At 52.7% G+C, this 15,589-nt stretch overlaps 1 protein-coding gene across 5 annotated transcripts in view; it reads right to left on the minus strand.

Annotated features, from left to right (window-relative positions):
• Nucleotides 1-321: 321 nt before the first annotated feature.
• CLIP2 (CAP-Gly domain containing linker protein 2) overlaps nucleotides 322-15,589 on the minus strand; it is a 75,738-nt gene continuing 60,470 nt past the window's right edge. For 2 of the 5 annotated variants that reach the window (XM_024747233.1, XM_024747234.1), the window contains 7 exons: nucleotides 13,935-13,992; nucleotides 11,370-11,453; nucleotides 10,248-10,404; nucleotides 8,558-8,717; nucleotides 6,661-6,852; nucleotides 6,311-6,373; nucleotides 322-2,398 (listed from right to left, as the gene is read on the minus strand). In XM_024747233.1, the coding sequence (XP_024603001.1) occupies nucleotides 2,387-2,398; nucleotides 6,311-6,373; nucleotides 6,661-6,852; nucleotides 8,558-8,717; nucleotides 10,248-10,404; nucleotides 11,370-11,453; nucleotides 13,935-13,992 (726 nt within the window). In that variant the 3' untranslated portion in view covers nucleotides 322-2,386. Of the gene's footprint in view, nucleotides 2,399-6,310; nucleotides 6,374-6,660; nucleotides 6,853-8,557; nucleotides 8,718-10,247; nucleotides 10,405-10,744; nucleotides 10,855-11,369; nucleotides 11,454-13,934; nucleotides 13,993-15,589 lie in introns of those variants that run through there. The other 3 variants (XR_003003530.1, XM_024747235.1, XR_003003531.1) reach the window with 3 other exon arrangements.

Genomic DNA, 15,589 nt, shown 5'->3' on the forward strand with positions numbered 1-15,589 from the left:
CGATTGTTCCTTGTGGGCCCACTTATACCTCCAACAGATTCAAATCCAACCCCCCAGACCTCTCTGGCAACCTTGCCTGGCCTCCGCTGCTGCCCCCCATCTCTGGTTCTCTGCCTGTTCTTGCTGAGCTCCCTCTCCTTGGACATGGCAGCCAGACCAGGCCCTCTGAGGCTCTCATCAGCCATTCACACCTGAGTAAGAATTAGCTGGCAGTCCACCAGGAACAGGATCGAGACACACTCCTGGCACCAGGGTGCCAGTGAGCTGAGAGAGGACGGGGGAGCCCAGGGAACCCACAGAGAGAAGCAGAAACTGCAGGGGTCCTGGACCTCAGTCACAAGCTTTATTGTCTCGAGCACGGACTCGCCACACTTCAACAATTCCACTTTGGGGAAGGGAAGGGTGCGGGAGGACCTGGGGAGGGGGCCTGGCTGAGCGCACACCGGGCAGGCGCAGATGCTCACAGGGAAAGCACTCGCCACCCGCCAGCCCGCCCCGGGGGCTCAGCCCCTCCCGGTGTGGGCTTTTGGCTGTTAGTAGACTAATCTCCAGTGGGCAGGGCGGCTGCCTGACTGCTGGAAAGAGTAGAATTTGACTCTGGGTTAAGCCACTACAGCATTGCTCCTAGACCGTTGTTAATAAAACCGCATGCAAGAGCTACCAAAAGCCAACGGGGAGAGGGGAGGGGGCCGATGGGACTAACTGGCCATCCCCAGGATGGGCTGCTTTGGGGCAGGGACGTGAACACCACCCACCTGTACCCAGGAGCACTCAGAGGCTACCTGGGCTGCTCCCAGGGCACCGACTGCATACCTGTCCTGGTACAATTCAGGAACACCGTGATGGGCCATCAGATCCCCCCCTCTAGCCCCTAGTGGGAGAGGCCCCTGTGAGCACTCTCCCTGAGCTGGGGGAGGAGGGGAGGCCCTCCACAGAGACGCTGCAGGGTACAAGGCAGTCACCCATGGGCCCTCCAGCTCTAAGAGTGGGGGCTTTGGGCAGACGCTGTCTTTTCCCACTATGCATGAGGCTGGAGTAACTTGGCAGGGCTCGAGGGGAAGCGGGGGAGGCAGGGAGATTTTTCTTGTCCCAATCATCCTTGGGCTCTTTTCTTGGCTACAGAAGACAGGGCTTAGAAAGCCCAAGGCAGATGCCTTGTACCACCGAAAGGGGGCTGTTGGATTGTGTGTTCCCGTGCTTGTGTGGCCACGCCCCCCGAAGGCTCACCCATGTGCACCCGGCTGTGTATGTGCACGGTGAGGTCGCAGGAGCATTTGGTGGTCACGGCCCTGCCAGGCCTGGGGCTTGGTCCTGGAACCCGAGGGTGAGCGTCCACATGGTCTGAGTGTGGCTGACTGCAAAAGTCCCACCTACATGGCACGTGTGCACGCATGACCCCTCTGAGTGTGTGTGTGCCAAGGGTCAGTGGGTGTATGTGTCGGGGTCTGCATGGGTGAGTGCAGGTGGCAGGCCCGGTTTCGGAACATCAAGTCAACCCAGGGGACAGCATATTACTGACCGATCAAAACATACCCAGAGCCCTGGTCCTGGGCCCCCCCTGGGGCCGCCCTGCCCCAGCTCCAAGCCAGGTCACTGGGGGTAGGGGGTGCAGGAAGGAGAGGGGCTTCCAGACTTTCCTAATACTGTGGCTCCCGGCCCTGGTGACTACCCTCCGGCCAGCAGCTCGGAGCCGTGTGTGCGTTGGGGTCAGGGTGGGAACGAAGGGCCTTGCCTCCCAAGCACTTTGAACCTGGGGCCTCACTGGGCAGACGGGCTGAAGGGAGCTTGTACCACTGCACGAAAGAGGCTCAGTATGCGGGGACAAGAAGCCCTGGGGACTGCCTTGGCCTGGAAGCAGCTGCAGAAAAGGGGGTCCCCCACCCGGCTCCTAAGGGCTGGACTTCCCTCCTTGGTGCCGGAAGGAGAAGCTGGAGCCCTCCTCTGGCCCCTTCCCGGAACAATGGCTCTGGGGTCTGAGAGGGACCCAGGAGAAGGGGAAGAAAGGGAGGGCAGGGATGTGCCCAGAGGGCCACGATGGTCCTCAGGGCAGCTCCTTCTGGGGAGGGGGCCTGGCCGGATCACCTCGGCCGCCCCAAACCAACTCCAGAAACCGCCGGGGTGTCCAGGGTGTCCAGGGCGTCCAGGCTTAAGGTCCCGGGGGCCAGGCCGGGGCTGTACCGCCTTCTGTGGAAGGTCGCGCTTGAGGAAGCCTCCTGGTCCGGCAGGGGGGTCGGGGTAGGGGATTGTCCGCGGCGGTGGGTACGTTATTGTTACACTGTTCTCTTCTCCAAAGCGACAGTCCTAGCCCCTGCCTGGAGGTGGCGCCGCTGGGGCAGGCTGGAGGGGCTCTGGTGTGGACCGGGCAGCTCCACAGTGTCCCTCAGGGTCAGTGCTTGTCCTGGAGAGAGAACGGGCTTGGTCAGCAAGTGTCTCAGTGGGCAGAGGGACAAGCGGCAGCGGGGGTGGGGTGGGGCTGGGGGAGGAGACCCACCTGGGCCAGGTAAAGGGAATAGCACGTGCAAAGGCCCCGAGGCAGGAGCAGTCTCTTCGCTGTGTGTTTAGGCCATGGTGAGACAGGAGGCCGGGTGGGAGCAGTTTATGAGGATTAAGGGGAAGAGGCGAGAGCAGGTGGGTTTTACAGACAGCTCTGAGGGCCTGCACGGAGGCTGGATCCGAGAAAAGGAAAACTGGTGCTGGGACCCCAAGCCTCAGTTTTCGCGTCTGTAAACCAGGATGACCCCCGTGTGCCTTGCAGGACAAAACCGCACAAGGTCTGGACATCAACTCCCAGGGTGCCTGGTACAGGCAGCTCCTCTGCAGACACAACCCCACCACGTCCCACTACAGCTCCGTGCCTCCACCCTGCTCTCAGGTCCTGTGCAGGGTTCCCTCCTCCCCGCGCCCATCTTTCTCTCTGCTTCTCACTCACAGGGCCAGGCCCTCGGCAGGTGCTGTGGCCAAGGTTCTCCTGTCTCTACATGAGCGCCTGCGGCCGTGGTCCCACTGGCCAAGTTGGAAGGACAAGGCTTCCTTCCTGTGCTCCAGCCTCACTGGCCCAAAGGTCACACAGCGAGCCAGGGACAGAGCCTAATCGGGCTAGTACCTGGGCCCCAGGTGGGCTCTCTAACACTGTGGGTGAATGCCAGTGGCTAACTGTGGGGTGGAGGCCACCAGGCACCCTCTTAAAACACAACACAGCAAAGACATTCCCAGCAAGGGAGTCAGGCCCATGAAGTTTTAGGAAACAAATTTTCCACCCACAATTTTATAAAACAGACTTTACAAAGACTGCTTAACGAAGAGAGAAAATATTCAGTGAAAAAAAACAAGAGGTGAAATTGAATATAGAGCACACTACCTACTCCATTAAAATAATTTAGGGAATTCCCTGGCAGTCCAGTTGTTGGGACTCCGCACTTCCTCTGCAGGGGGCCCAGGTTTGATCCCTGGTGGAGGAACTAAGATCCCACAAGCTCCGCGGTGTGTCCAAACAAATAATAATAATACAATACAATACAGTATAGTAATTTATATGGTACTTTGCAACCATCACAGTAAAGACCGGCTCAGGCAAGATTCATGAATGGATGATGAATCCAGGGGACATCTGGGTGAGGAACAGAGGATTCACAAGGTCTTCCAGGGTCTCCACCGAATGCTCGTTAGGAAATAACCGGCAACTATACAGCAGAGGAGTCAGACAACACCTTGACCAGGTGATCAAGATTCACTCAGGAATGAAGGGCAGATGGACATCACACACCGCAGTCGTGATGCCCGGAGGAAAACGTGGCACTGACTGTGTATTCCAGCCTCAGTTGTAGAACCAGGCTCTGAGCAGCAGGAGCCATCGGACAAACCTCAAAGGAGGAATCTTCTATTAAAAAAGGAGGGAGGACTGTATTTCAAAAACGTCAATGTCGGGACTTCCCTGGTGGCGCAGTGGTTAAGACTCCACCTGCCAATGCAGGGGACACGGGTTTGAGCCCTGGTCTGGGAAGATCCCACATGCCGCGGAGCAACTAAGCCCGTGCGCCACAACTACTGACGCTGCGCTCTAGAGCCCGTGAGCCACAACTACTGAGCCTGTGCGCCTAGAGCCCGTGCTCCGCAACAAGAGAAGCCACCGCAGTGAGAAGCCCGTGCACCGCAATAGAGTAGCCCCCGCTCACTGCAACTAGAGAAGGCTTGCGTGCAGCAACGAAGACCCAACGCAGCCAATAAATAAATAAATATCAATGTCATAAAAATCAAAGTGAAGCTGAGGAAATGTTCTAGATTCAAGCAGACTAAAGAGACATAACAAGTAAATGCAATGAGCTGACTCAACCTTAGACTGGATCCTGTACTGAGGGGGAAAGAGCTTTGAAGACATTCCCCGGTCAAGTGAAGAAATTGGGTATGGAGAGTGATTGGATATAAATCTCATATCAGCATTCCATTTGCTGAGATTTTTTTTTTTAATTTTAAAAAATATTTATTTATTTGGTTGCGCAGGGTCTTAGTTGTGGCAGGCGGGCTCCTTAGTTGTAGCTCTCAGCTCCTTAGTTGTGGCACGTGGGCTCCTTTTAGTTGCGGGGGGTGGGCTCCTTAGTTGTGGCACATGGACTCCTTAGTTGTGGCAGGCAGGCTCCTTAGTTGCGGCTCACCAGCTCCTTAGTTGTGGCATGCAAACTCTTAGTTGTGGCATGCATGTGGGATCTAGTTCCCTGGCCAGAGATCAAACCCAGGCCCCCTGCATTGGGAGCGTGGAGTCTTAACCACTGTGCCACCAGGGAAGTCGCTGAGATTGTGAATTGTACTGTGTTTATGTAAAATCACGTCCTTTTTCTCAGGAATATGGACTGAAGTATTAAGGACCATGACACATGCAATTATACTCAAATGGTTCAGAAGAATACTCCATGCATATAACACACACATCTACACATAGAGAACAAAAGATAAAGCAAATGGGGCAAAAGATTAACAACATGTTATGTTGGGGAAAAGGAGAGCTGATGCTCTAGGTGCTAATTTTATTCTTGCCACTTTTTTGTCAGCTTGAAATTATTTCCAAATAAAAAGTTAATGTCTAAGTGTCAACTATACTTCAATAAATTTTTTTTAAAACTTAATGTGTACACACATCTACAGACACATACATATACATATAATAATTATTTGCAGGAGTTCTATTCTACAGAATCACACAGATGCGGAATCAGCAAATACTGAACCATTGCTCCCAGTGGAAATACAAAGTTACTGCAAACCTCTGGTCTGACATTTTCGTTGATTGATCAATATGTAACCATGTTTCATGTGTGCTTCTGTTTAAAGACACCTCACTGAATATATATTGTTGACTCATTAATAATGAACTCGAGGACAGCAGCACCGTAACGCATGCCTGAATGAAGCTTCTCTAAAGTACTTTCTGGAAGGCACACTGCAGCCTTCTTGCACTTAGGAACACTAGACAGCTCTTCAGCAAGACACTTGCGGACCATTTTAAATGGCGGAAATCACCAAGAAAAAAAGCATGAAAAAAACATGTCACTAAATAGACCGTGAAAAGGACACTTGTTTGCAGAACGAGCTAAACAAGAAGGCAGCACGGTGTTTTGTATGAGCTCAGCTGGGAACATGCATGTCCAGTGATTAAATTTTTTCTCCACTCTGCATGGATGTCCACGAATGACCAGGAAAGTGCTATGAGTATTGAGTTTGGGGTTACAAATAAATGTTACCAAGTAGGTAAGTCTGCAAATACGGAACAGTGAGGATTGACTGTACATCCATACACATACACACATGTACATGCTTAGCAAAGTTGAGGAAGGATATCACTTAAAAATGTTAACCTTGGTCATCTCTGGGTAGAAGGGCTACTGGTTTTTTTTTTTTTTGGCTTCGCTGCGTGTCTTGTGGGATCTCAGTTCCCCAAGCAGGGATTGAACCCAGGCCCATGGCAGTGAAAGCATGGAGTCCTAACCACTGGACCGCCAGGGAATTCCCAGTATTTTCTTCTTTATATATTTTTACTTTTTTTCCCCAAAAGTTGCCCAGTAGGCATGTATTACTTTATAATAAAAGGTTTTCTTTTTTTTTTTTTGAAAGAGAAACAAGGTTAAAAGAGCAGGATGGTAATTGAATCAAGTTTGACTGCATTGGCTCCACTCTGTGAGCGACCCTATTGTAAAGCCTCTTGCACGATGTATCTGTGTATTTTTGGTGGCTTTTCAAAGTTTTTCTCCAGAGAAGTCGGCCTGTACGGGAGGGCCGTGGGAGTGGCAGAGCATCTCCCCGGGGCCAGGGTGCCCCTTACCTCTTGTTTGTGGGCCTTGTCTTGCTGGTGGATGCCATTTGCAGAACCGGAATTGCCGGTGGCCTGTAAGAGTCGAGGGCAAGATGCTGAGCAAGGTTCACCAGGCAGCATTTCCTGGTTTGTCCACTAGATGGCGAGGGTTTCCCAACAGGATCATCTCAGGATCCAAACTCTGAGCAGAACCCATCAGCATAGGGGTCCCAGGACACGCCCCAGGAAACACAGGCTCTCAGGGCATCTCCGCCCTTAGTCTGAGCTCCTCAGGATAAAGCCATGTACCCCTTGGGCTGGGACTCCCAGGGCGCAGGGCGGAGTCTCTCCCCTCAGGACCTGGCTGAGACCCAGCTCACCTGGGACTTATCGGGGCAGCCCCTCATAGCCTCCATGAGCCTCTCCACCTGCTGAGCCTGGTCCAGCGCGTCCCGCAGGGCATCCTCTGTGCTCATTAGCTGGTGCTGCAGCCGCAGGAGCTCCGGTGACGAGCACGAGGACGGCTCGATGAGGGAGTAGCGCCTCTGATCCGACAGGGATTTCTCTTTGTCCTGGAAGCAGTAGGAGAGAGGAAGAGCGTGTGCATGCGTGTACGTGTTGCAGGAGGGTGGTCTCTCCTTTAGGCCGGAAACTCATGTGTCCCGCCTCATCTCTGGGTCAGGCCTGAGAATCACCAGGATGCCCCGCAGGCCTCCCTCCCTCACCTAAGGGTCCTCTCTGAAGCATCTTCCTTGGCCCCCACCCTGAATTCCCGGGCTCTGTCAGATGCTCCATATTCTTCAGTTCCTGAAACCCAGGACCCCTCCTCCCCCTCTTTCCTTCTTGCACCCCGCCGCCTCCCTCCACACTGTTTATGTGGGTCCCTCCTCTTCACCTCTAGACCTACAGCCTCATCCCCGAACCTCTCCTCAGAACCCTCCCCTGCCCCAACAGGACATGCCTTCCCTTCCCTTCCAAGTGCTCTGCAGCCCACCATGGTACCTGGAGATGCACCTGCCTTGTGGGCAGACCAGCCTCCTCACTCCCACACGAAGCTTCCCTGCACTGTCCTCCCTGGGCCGGTGCTTCCAGGGTCCTTCTGCTCTGCTCTGACCCTCTACCCAAACCTCCCTCTCCACCCAAACCTTCCTCGTTCCGGAGGTTTTCTAACCACGAAGCCTGTCCCTAGTTCTCCCAGGGGGGCAGCTCCGTGGCACTGAGGACAGTGCAGGGGGACATGGGAGAGGCTCTCCTAGGGTAAGGGGCAGCCAGTCACGTGTCAATTTGACCAGCTTGTGGCCCACGGAGACAGTCAGCGCGGCTCTGCCCCCTCCACGCGGCTCTGGGAAAGCCTTGGAATCAGAGCCCCCAAATCCACACCAGCCTCGGGGCCTTGGCTTCTGAGTTACGCCCAGGCTCACAGCACCACGAGGACCACGGAGGGCTCTGTAACCAACCCCCTGCTGGCCAGACCTGCCAGGACTGAAAGGCCGCAGGGCGGCTGGGCCCGGTGGTCCACACACACACAGTTGGGTGCAGCCAGAGTGATACCCTTCTCCCTTAACCCTGTAGGCCCAGGGCTGCTTCCATGGCTGCAGGTCCCTCTTCTCCTTCCATCTCCTCCAGCGTGGCTGAGCCTGTGTGGCTGGGTGGGAGGGCAGCAAGGGGCTTTGGAGCAGCTTCCCCTGACAGCCGTCCCGTCCTCCCAGACCCTATCTTGTCAACGCTCTGGAGTTGACCAGGCCTAGAAACTGGCCACAGGCTCGTCCTGAAGGCTGACCACAGGGGGATGGAGTGGGATGGTTCCGTCCTGTGCTACCAGCATCACTCGCCTACCGTACCCCCACCTCTGGAGACTCTGCTCAGTCAGGCCCCTGTTCCCCTCTCCTTCCTGAGATGGACGCATGAATCGCCACTGTTGGACCCTGAACAAGGAGCTGGTTTCTGGTTGATTACTTCTCTGGATGGTGAGCTCACCACCTGCCGGTAGCCCATCCCACTTCTGGACTGGTGAGATTCTTAGGAAGTCTTCCTCTGCACTGCATCACCCAGACAGACACACAGCCGACCACAATATCTACAAAAGGGGCCGCCCACAGCCCCTCACCAGGTACTTCACTGACCCTGCCTGTGGTTCTAGGGGATTTTGAACGCTCTCTGTGACTTGGCTATCCCTGGGGTGGCTCCAGGACGTCACCAGTCTCCATGGCTGACAGCAGATAGCCCCAGCCCCTCCCTGGTGTCCGCCATCCCCAGGCCGCCCCCTTCCCCACGTACCAGCCCGGTGAGCTGTTCCCGCAGGCCCCGGATGTCATCCTTGAGTTTCTGCTCCTTGATCCGCCACTCGGCCTTGTGGACCTCGCGGCTCAGGTCCCTCTCAGGCCCTGGGGAGTGGCGATTGGCCTCCAGAAGCAACACACGCAGTTCGTTCAGGCTCCTGGAGGGGGCGGGGGGCGCACAGAACACCTGCACTCACATGGGCCCCTCTCCTCCCGCGCTCCGCAATTTGCCAAGTGCCTGGCGACTGGCCACCCTGAGGGGGGACGCTGGCTACTAAGACAGCATCTGTGCCAGGAGGGGCCAGAGAGGAAATACAAGGCCCGAAACCATCCAACCACAACCCGAGAGGGGCCAGGATTCGGGGATGGTATGGTCAAGAGGACTTAGCCTTTCTTAGAATGATTTTGAAGTTTTTTTTAAAAAAAGAGAATATTTGGAAGTTTGGGATTAGCAAATGCAAACTATTATATAGATAAACAACAAGGTCCTACTGTAGAGCACAGGGAACTATATTCAATATCCTGTGATAAACCATAGTGGAAAACAATATGAAAAAGAATGTATATGCACGTATAACTGAATCACTTGGCTGTAGAGCAGAAATCAACACAACATTGTAAAGCAACTATACTTCCATAAAATAAATTTAAAAAAGAGAATATAGTATTTGTTTAATTAAAAACTAAATAATAGAGAAGTAGAAATATAATGTACATATGAAACTTATATAATGTTATAAATCAATGTTATCTCAAAATAAAAAATAATAATAAAGTTAAATTAAAAAAACATTTATCCAAGAGAGCTCATGTGGCAAGACATTTTAAATGCCTGATGTCAAATAAGTTTTATTTCCTATGTCAACTCTTAATCAACTGGCAGTAGCTGCCTGGAGTACTGTGGTGAGAACGATTCTGGGCTTTGCAGAAAAAGAGTGCAGTGATCAAGTAGCAATGTCTTCCATGGGCACAGCACGGGAGAAAAGAACACACACCTTCTAAGCTCTTTCCCTTGCTTGCATCTACTATAGAGGAGGGGAAAACTCCCTCTCTAGATGGCCATGGGTAGTTGAGAACAAAGTGGAAGTCTGCTGGCACTGACCCTTTCCCTTTCCTCCTTCTTCCTGCTAGGAATGATGGCTCCTGATGGCTGGAGCTTCAGCAGCCACCTTGCAACCACAAGGGAGAGTCTAGCAGAACCCAAGAAAACAAAGGTGTTGGCACTGATATCTTGAGCCACTGAACCAAATGCCAGCTACAGCTACCTCCAGATTTCTTGTTATGTGAGGAAAATAAATCTCTACTTGTTTAATCTGCTGATCTCCCACTCCCATCCTAAGTACCACAGAAGCACGGAGGAGCTCACGGTGGCCTACATCAACCAAGAAGAGCTTCAAGGAAGAGGTGGTGGGAATCCTCAATAATTTTTAAGAGTTTCAAGAAGTCCCTGGGCCCAGGATGCTTGGGAACCACTAAGCTTTCCTATAAGCTCTGCTTGGAGAACTGTGTTAAGAAGGATTCTGAGGCTTCATCGGAGCTTAGCAGTGCACGGTATGGTGATCATCGGTGATGCCAGCCATCTGTCCACCGGGTCTATCCCTGCCCCACCTCGGGAGAAGACTGGCTAATATTAACTGGGTGGAGTGAGGGTCAGGCAGGTCTGAACACACAGCCCACGGCTGACTCACCGCTCCTTCCTGAGCAGCTCCTGGCTGATGAGAACCAGCTGGCCCGAGGCGTCATGGGTCTTCCGGGACACGGCCTCCAGCTCCACCTCCAAGCGCCGTTTCTCCTTCTGGAGGGCATCCACCTTCTTCTCTCCCGACCTGCACTTGCTCTCCAGTGCTAAGGGCCAGCCGGCAGGGCAAGGAGGGAGAGCGCTGGGATCACCGTGGGAATCTATCCCACCTGGGGGCCAAGGCCCGGGCAAGGAGCAGGTTTCCCAGGGGTCACAGGGACACACTTCACTGAGTGGGCCTCTCTCGTCCTGTAGGGCCAGGCAGCGAGGGGCCGAGAACAGCTACTACGAAAAGCAGACCAAAGCTTCCACACAGTAGCCGGGCCCTCTGGTGTCAGGAAAGCAGTCCACCCTTCCCGAGACAGGGCCCGGGTATTTACACTGTTGCCTGGACAAGGAAAAGCTTAAACTTCACCTTGGCCCCGGAGGAATCTGAGGTCAACTGACCTTTGTCGGGACCAATTATGCCACGTGAACGTGATGGGAACTGGATAGGAGTGGGGGTGGGAACCATTTCCCAGGATGGGGGCCGTCTCATGGACACCACCAATGGCATTCTGGCGGACAAGAAGCAGGGCCAGTTTGTCACCAAGTCACAAATTCCAGACCCCCCCGTCTCTCCCCAGTCTCCCCTCTGGCCTCATTCTCCCTGTGCCTTGCTTTCTGCTCTGGCCAAAGACCTTCTCCCTGATTCTGGAATCCTGGTATTTCTTCTAGGGGCTGGCGCACAAATACTGTAGCAAAAGGTAGAGAGACTGAAACCCAAGAGTCTTCAAGCCCAGAAAGGGAGAGCTAGCGATGCAGCTTCAGAACACAGGGAACACAGGGAACCTCTCTCTGAGGAGAGAAGCTGGCTGGGGCCCCCAATTCTATTATGGACCGAGTGTGGGCTACTGCTCCCCATTCACTGCTGTCCAGGTGGAAGCCCAGTGCATGTGAACTGGGCCAGGCCGCCTTCTCCTCAAGGCAGAGTTGGGGAGGGCACCCTGACGCAGTACCACCCACCCCCTGCTGGACTGGAACACGGCCCAAAGAAAGCTCCCCGCATCTGCCTTGAAGGAGGGAGACTTACCACTTACTTGGGCCCTGAGCATCTCGGTCTGGGATGTTAAGGCTGTCACCTCTTTGTCCCTCTTGTTCAGCTTGTCCTGCAGGCCTGGGGTGAAGGGAGAGATGAGGGGCCATCAATACTCCAGGGCCAACACCGCGGTCCAGTGGGTGAGGGGGTGGCCCTTCCATCAAAACCCTAAAATGGGGCCACTCTTGGCCTCAGGAGTCCAAGTTCTTCCTCATTCCAGTGGTCCCTCTGGGTAACCCACCCTGAAGAAGAGGCACCAATACTATGTGGTCTTGGGCAACTTAACTCTCAAGAGTCTCAGCTTCCTCAAGTGAAGAATGGGGATAGTAATGGTGCCCAGGTCACTTGGCCATGTGCATTCAATACTGGACAGCCTCAGAACAGTCATGAAAAAGATTCACGGAAAGTGCTAGAAAGTATTAACTTTCTGTAAGTTAATTTATAAATCTGACACGATACCAATAAAAATACCAGCCAGATTGTAATTTTTGTGTAGCTAGATAAATTGATTCTAAAATCGCTTGGAAAAAGTAAGCAAGGCTAGCCAAGAGAGTCTGGCAAAAAACTTCTTCAAAGAGTTAAACACACAATTACTATATGACGTAACAATTCTGCTCTTAAGTATATACCCCAAAGAGCTGAAAACAGGTACTCAACAAGTACCTGCGCATGCAGCGCTATTCACAGGAGCCAAAAGGTGGAAGCAACCCAAATGCCCATCGACAGGTGAATGGACAAGCAAAATGCGGCGATGCATACGATGCCAACATTACTCAGCTATAAACAGGAATGAAACACTGACATGTGCTGTAGCACAGATGAATCTTGAATATATTATGCCTAGTGAAATAAACCAGACATAAAAGGCCACATATTGTATGGTTCTATCTATATGAAACATCAAGAATGGGCAAATCCACAGAGACAGAAAGCAGACTAGCAGCTGTCAGCAGCCGCAGTGAGGAGAAAGTAGACAGTGACTGATACTGTATATGCGTCTTCCTCTTGGAGTGACGAAAAGGTCTGGGAACTACATAGAGGAGGCGGTTGCACGAAACTGTGAATGTATTAACGCCCCTGAATTGTTTGCTTTAAAATGGTTAATTTTATTTTACGTTAATTTTAATTTTAATTACGTTAATTTTGTCTCGATTAAAAAAAAAAAAAAGAATGGCCGAGAGAATTTTGGAAAACCAGAACGGGAAGACTAGCCCTGCCAGTAACTGAAATATAAACAAAGCTTCAAAACACTGTAGAAATGGCACATGAAGAGACAGACAAGTCATTGGAAAGGAATCGGAAGTCTAGAAATAGAGCCAATTACCCGATGGAATTTAAAGATGGTCAATATGGTTAATTCAAATCAGTGGAGGCAGGAGATGAGGTTTTCAAAACTGGTACTGGCATAAGTGGGTACTCTTGGGGAAAAAAAATAAAAATGGATCCTTACCTCACACCTTATAGAAGAGAGAATTCTAGATGGATCAGAGATTTAAACATAGAAAATGGAACTTAAAAAGGTACTAGAGGAAACCATGGAATACATTTTAAAAATAATAAACCCAGGGGCTTCCCTGGTGGCGCAGTGGTTGAGAGTCCGCCTGCCGATGCCGGGGACACGGGTTCGTGCCCCGGTCCGGGAAGATCCCACATGCCGCGGAGCGGCTGGGCCCGTGAGCCATGGCCGCTGAGCCTGCGCGTCCGGAGCCTGTGCTCCGCAACGGGAGAGGCCACAACAGTGAGAGGCCCGCGTACCGCAAAAAAAAAAAAAAATGAGTTGAGCCCTGGGAATTCCCTGGCAGTCCAGTGGTTAAGACTCTGCGCTTTCACTGCCGATGGCCCGGGTTGAGCCTGATGGAGGGCAAGGTAATTTCCTGCAGCAGGGTTTGTAACAGACAAAAACTGGAAACAACCCGTGATCCATCAGCTAAATACACGACGGTAGCTCCACGATGGAATATTCTGCACCATACAAAAGAATGTGGTGACAGGGAGCAGTCTCCAAGATCCATTATTAAATGGGCAAAAAGAAGTAAGGGGCCCGAAGGAGTTCCCTCGTGGTCTAGTGGTTAGGATTCCACACTTTCACTGCCGTGGCCCAGGTTCAATCCCTGGTCAGGGAACTGAGATCCCGCAAACCGCATGGCGTGGCCAAAAAAAAGAGTAAGGGGCCCGAATAGTGTGGGAAGTGTGGCACCATCTGTGTTACCTCTGTGCTTGTATGTGCATAAACCATCTCTGGAAAAGAGACATGAGTTGGCCAACATCGTGCCTTTGCGGAGGGAACTAGGTAGGGGATAGAGGATGCTTCACCATATGCCCTTTGAACAATCTGAACTTTATACCTATTTTAAAAATAACAAAACCAAACATACAATCAGGTTTTCAATAAACTGAGCCTCCGCCCTCTTCCCCTGGTGGGTGAGTGGCTGGTGCACGCAGTAGGTGGCTCTCACCAATCGCCAGGTGATGCAAAACAAAGCGGGACCCAGCTCAGAGGCAGAACCGCCCAGCCTTTCCCCATAGCCCCGCATCTCATCCGGCCCAGCGGCCACTCACCCTCCACAGTCTCCTTCATCCTCGTCTTCTCCCCTGAAATGTCGTTGGACTCAATCATCTGAAAGGAGAGCCTGGTAAGGGGGACACTCGTCTCCCCCTCTCGGCCCTCAGCCCCAGCCAGCCCACCTCTCCCCAATTCAAGGAAACTCTCAGGGGCTCGATGAAGCAGGGGGAACAGATGTCCTTGGGCTAGCTTCCCTGACAAGAGGACCCCCTCTGCTCCCAGGGCCCCGGAAGGCTGTTTATGTAGCTTCCACGTGATCACCTCCTACCCTTTCCTTCGTGCAAACGCCTATTATATTAAACAGATGTCTCCTTCCCTGGGATGCCTACAGAGATTGGTCCTGGGACTCTGTCTCCACCATCATCCAGAGGCAAGACTCCCAGCCTTGGTTCCCGTCCATAAAGCAAGAACTGACCGCCACGGGGCAGCGTGTGCAGGGCACGCACCAGGGTCGGCTCCTGGAGGGACTTCAAGAAATGCTACTTCTTTTCTCTCTAACACATCTTTAAAAAAAAATAAATCCAGAAGCCAAAGAAGAAAAGATCAACCAAGGAAAAAAGAAATCTGCGTGGCAAACATCAGCAGGCTCCTTGCTGCCTTTCGGTAGAAGTTTCTGGACTCCTGCCCAAGCTGGCTGTCCCCTGAGCCTGCAGTTTGCCAGATTCTAGCACTGCATACCAGGGAAGCACAGACCTGAGCAGGCAGTCACCTCCATCCACCTGCCCCTCATACTTCTGCTCATACATCCCAAGTCCTGCTTTGGTTTCAGTCTGTTGCGATTAACTAAGCTTCCTAGATCTTTATTTACACACACTGCAGGGAGAATGAGGCACACACTAAAATTTTTCCAAATTCCCGTACTTACTACACGAGACCAAAACTTGAGTTGTCCCTGGACTTAAACCTTTGAATCTGGGAGGCATGTGGGTCCACACCAAGTCCCCACGTGTGTGGAAATCAAGAGATGGGTATTCCTGAGATCACCACCCACTCCTTGGCAGGCCATCCTGTGGAACCACAGCAGCCCCAAACCTCCCCTGCTAAGGAGTCCAGGTCCTGGGGTCCCAGGCCTGACCCTCCTTGCCCGAGCGGCCAATCAGGTCATGCGTACACAGCTAACCTGAGGATCTTCCTTTTCTCTCTGCCCAGCATCCTGGGAGAGCACTTGCTGGTCCCTCCCTGGGAGAAGGGGGCAGAAAGGCCGGTGCAGTGGGACCTCAAGGTGTGACACGGGCAGAGCTCCTTTTACAAAAAAAGGCACCCCCTGTACGTGGAACTCCTGAATACTTGTGGCTCAATTGTTAAATGCTGGTTTAAGTGTACAAAGGGAACCAGAAGCTCAGGAACCCCCACGGCTAATAAAAAGGCAACGATCTTGCTGCTAGCTGTCCTATGGTGTAAGATTTGACTTTGTCATCCCGGGCACCCCCTGCTGGCCCTTAGGCAGTGGGGCTGGACACAAGCTCTGCCACTGATGGACAAGAAGACCTGGGAAAGGTACTCTGCCTCGGAATCTCAGTTTGCTCGTCTATGAAACGAAGCCTATATGGACCTTGAAGGAGTCCAGGTGAGATAGGGCATCGTAGGGCCTGCACCCGGTGTGGTGCCCAGAGCCACTCATAAGGCCCTTCCTGCCCCCGCCGGAGCACAC

This window comes from Neophocaena asiaeorientalis, unplaced genomic scaffold (assembly GCF_003031525.2).
Source record: "Neophocaena asiaeorientalis asiaeorientalis breed wild unplaced genomic scaffold, Neophocaena_asiaeorientalis_V1.1 scaffold607, whole genome shotgun sequence".
Classification (NCBI taxonomy): Eukaryota; Metazoa; Chordata; class Mammalia; order Artiodactyla; family Phocoenidae; genus Neophocaena; species Neophocaena asiaeorientalis.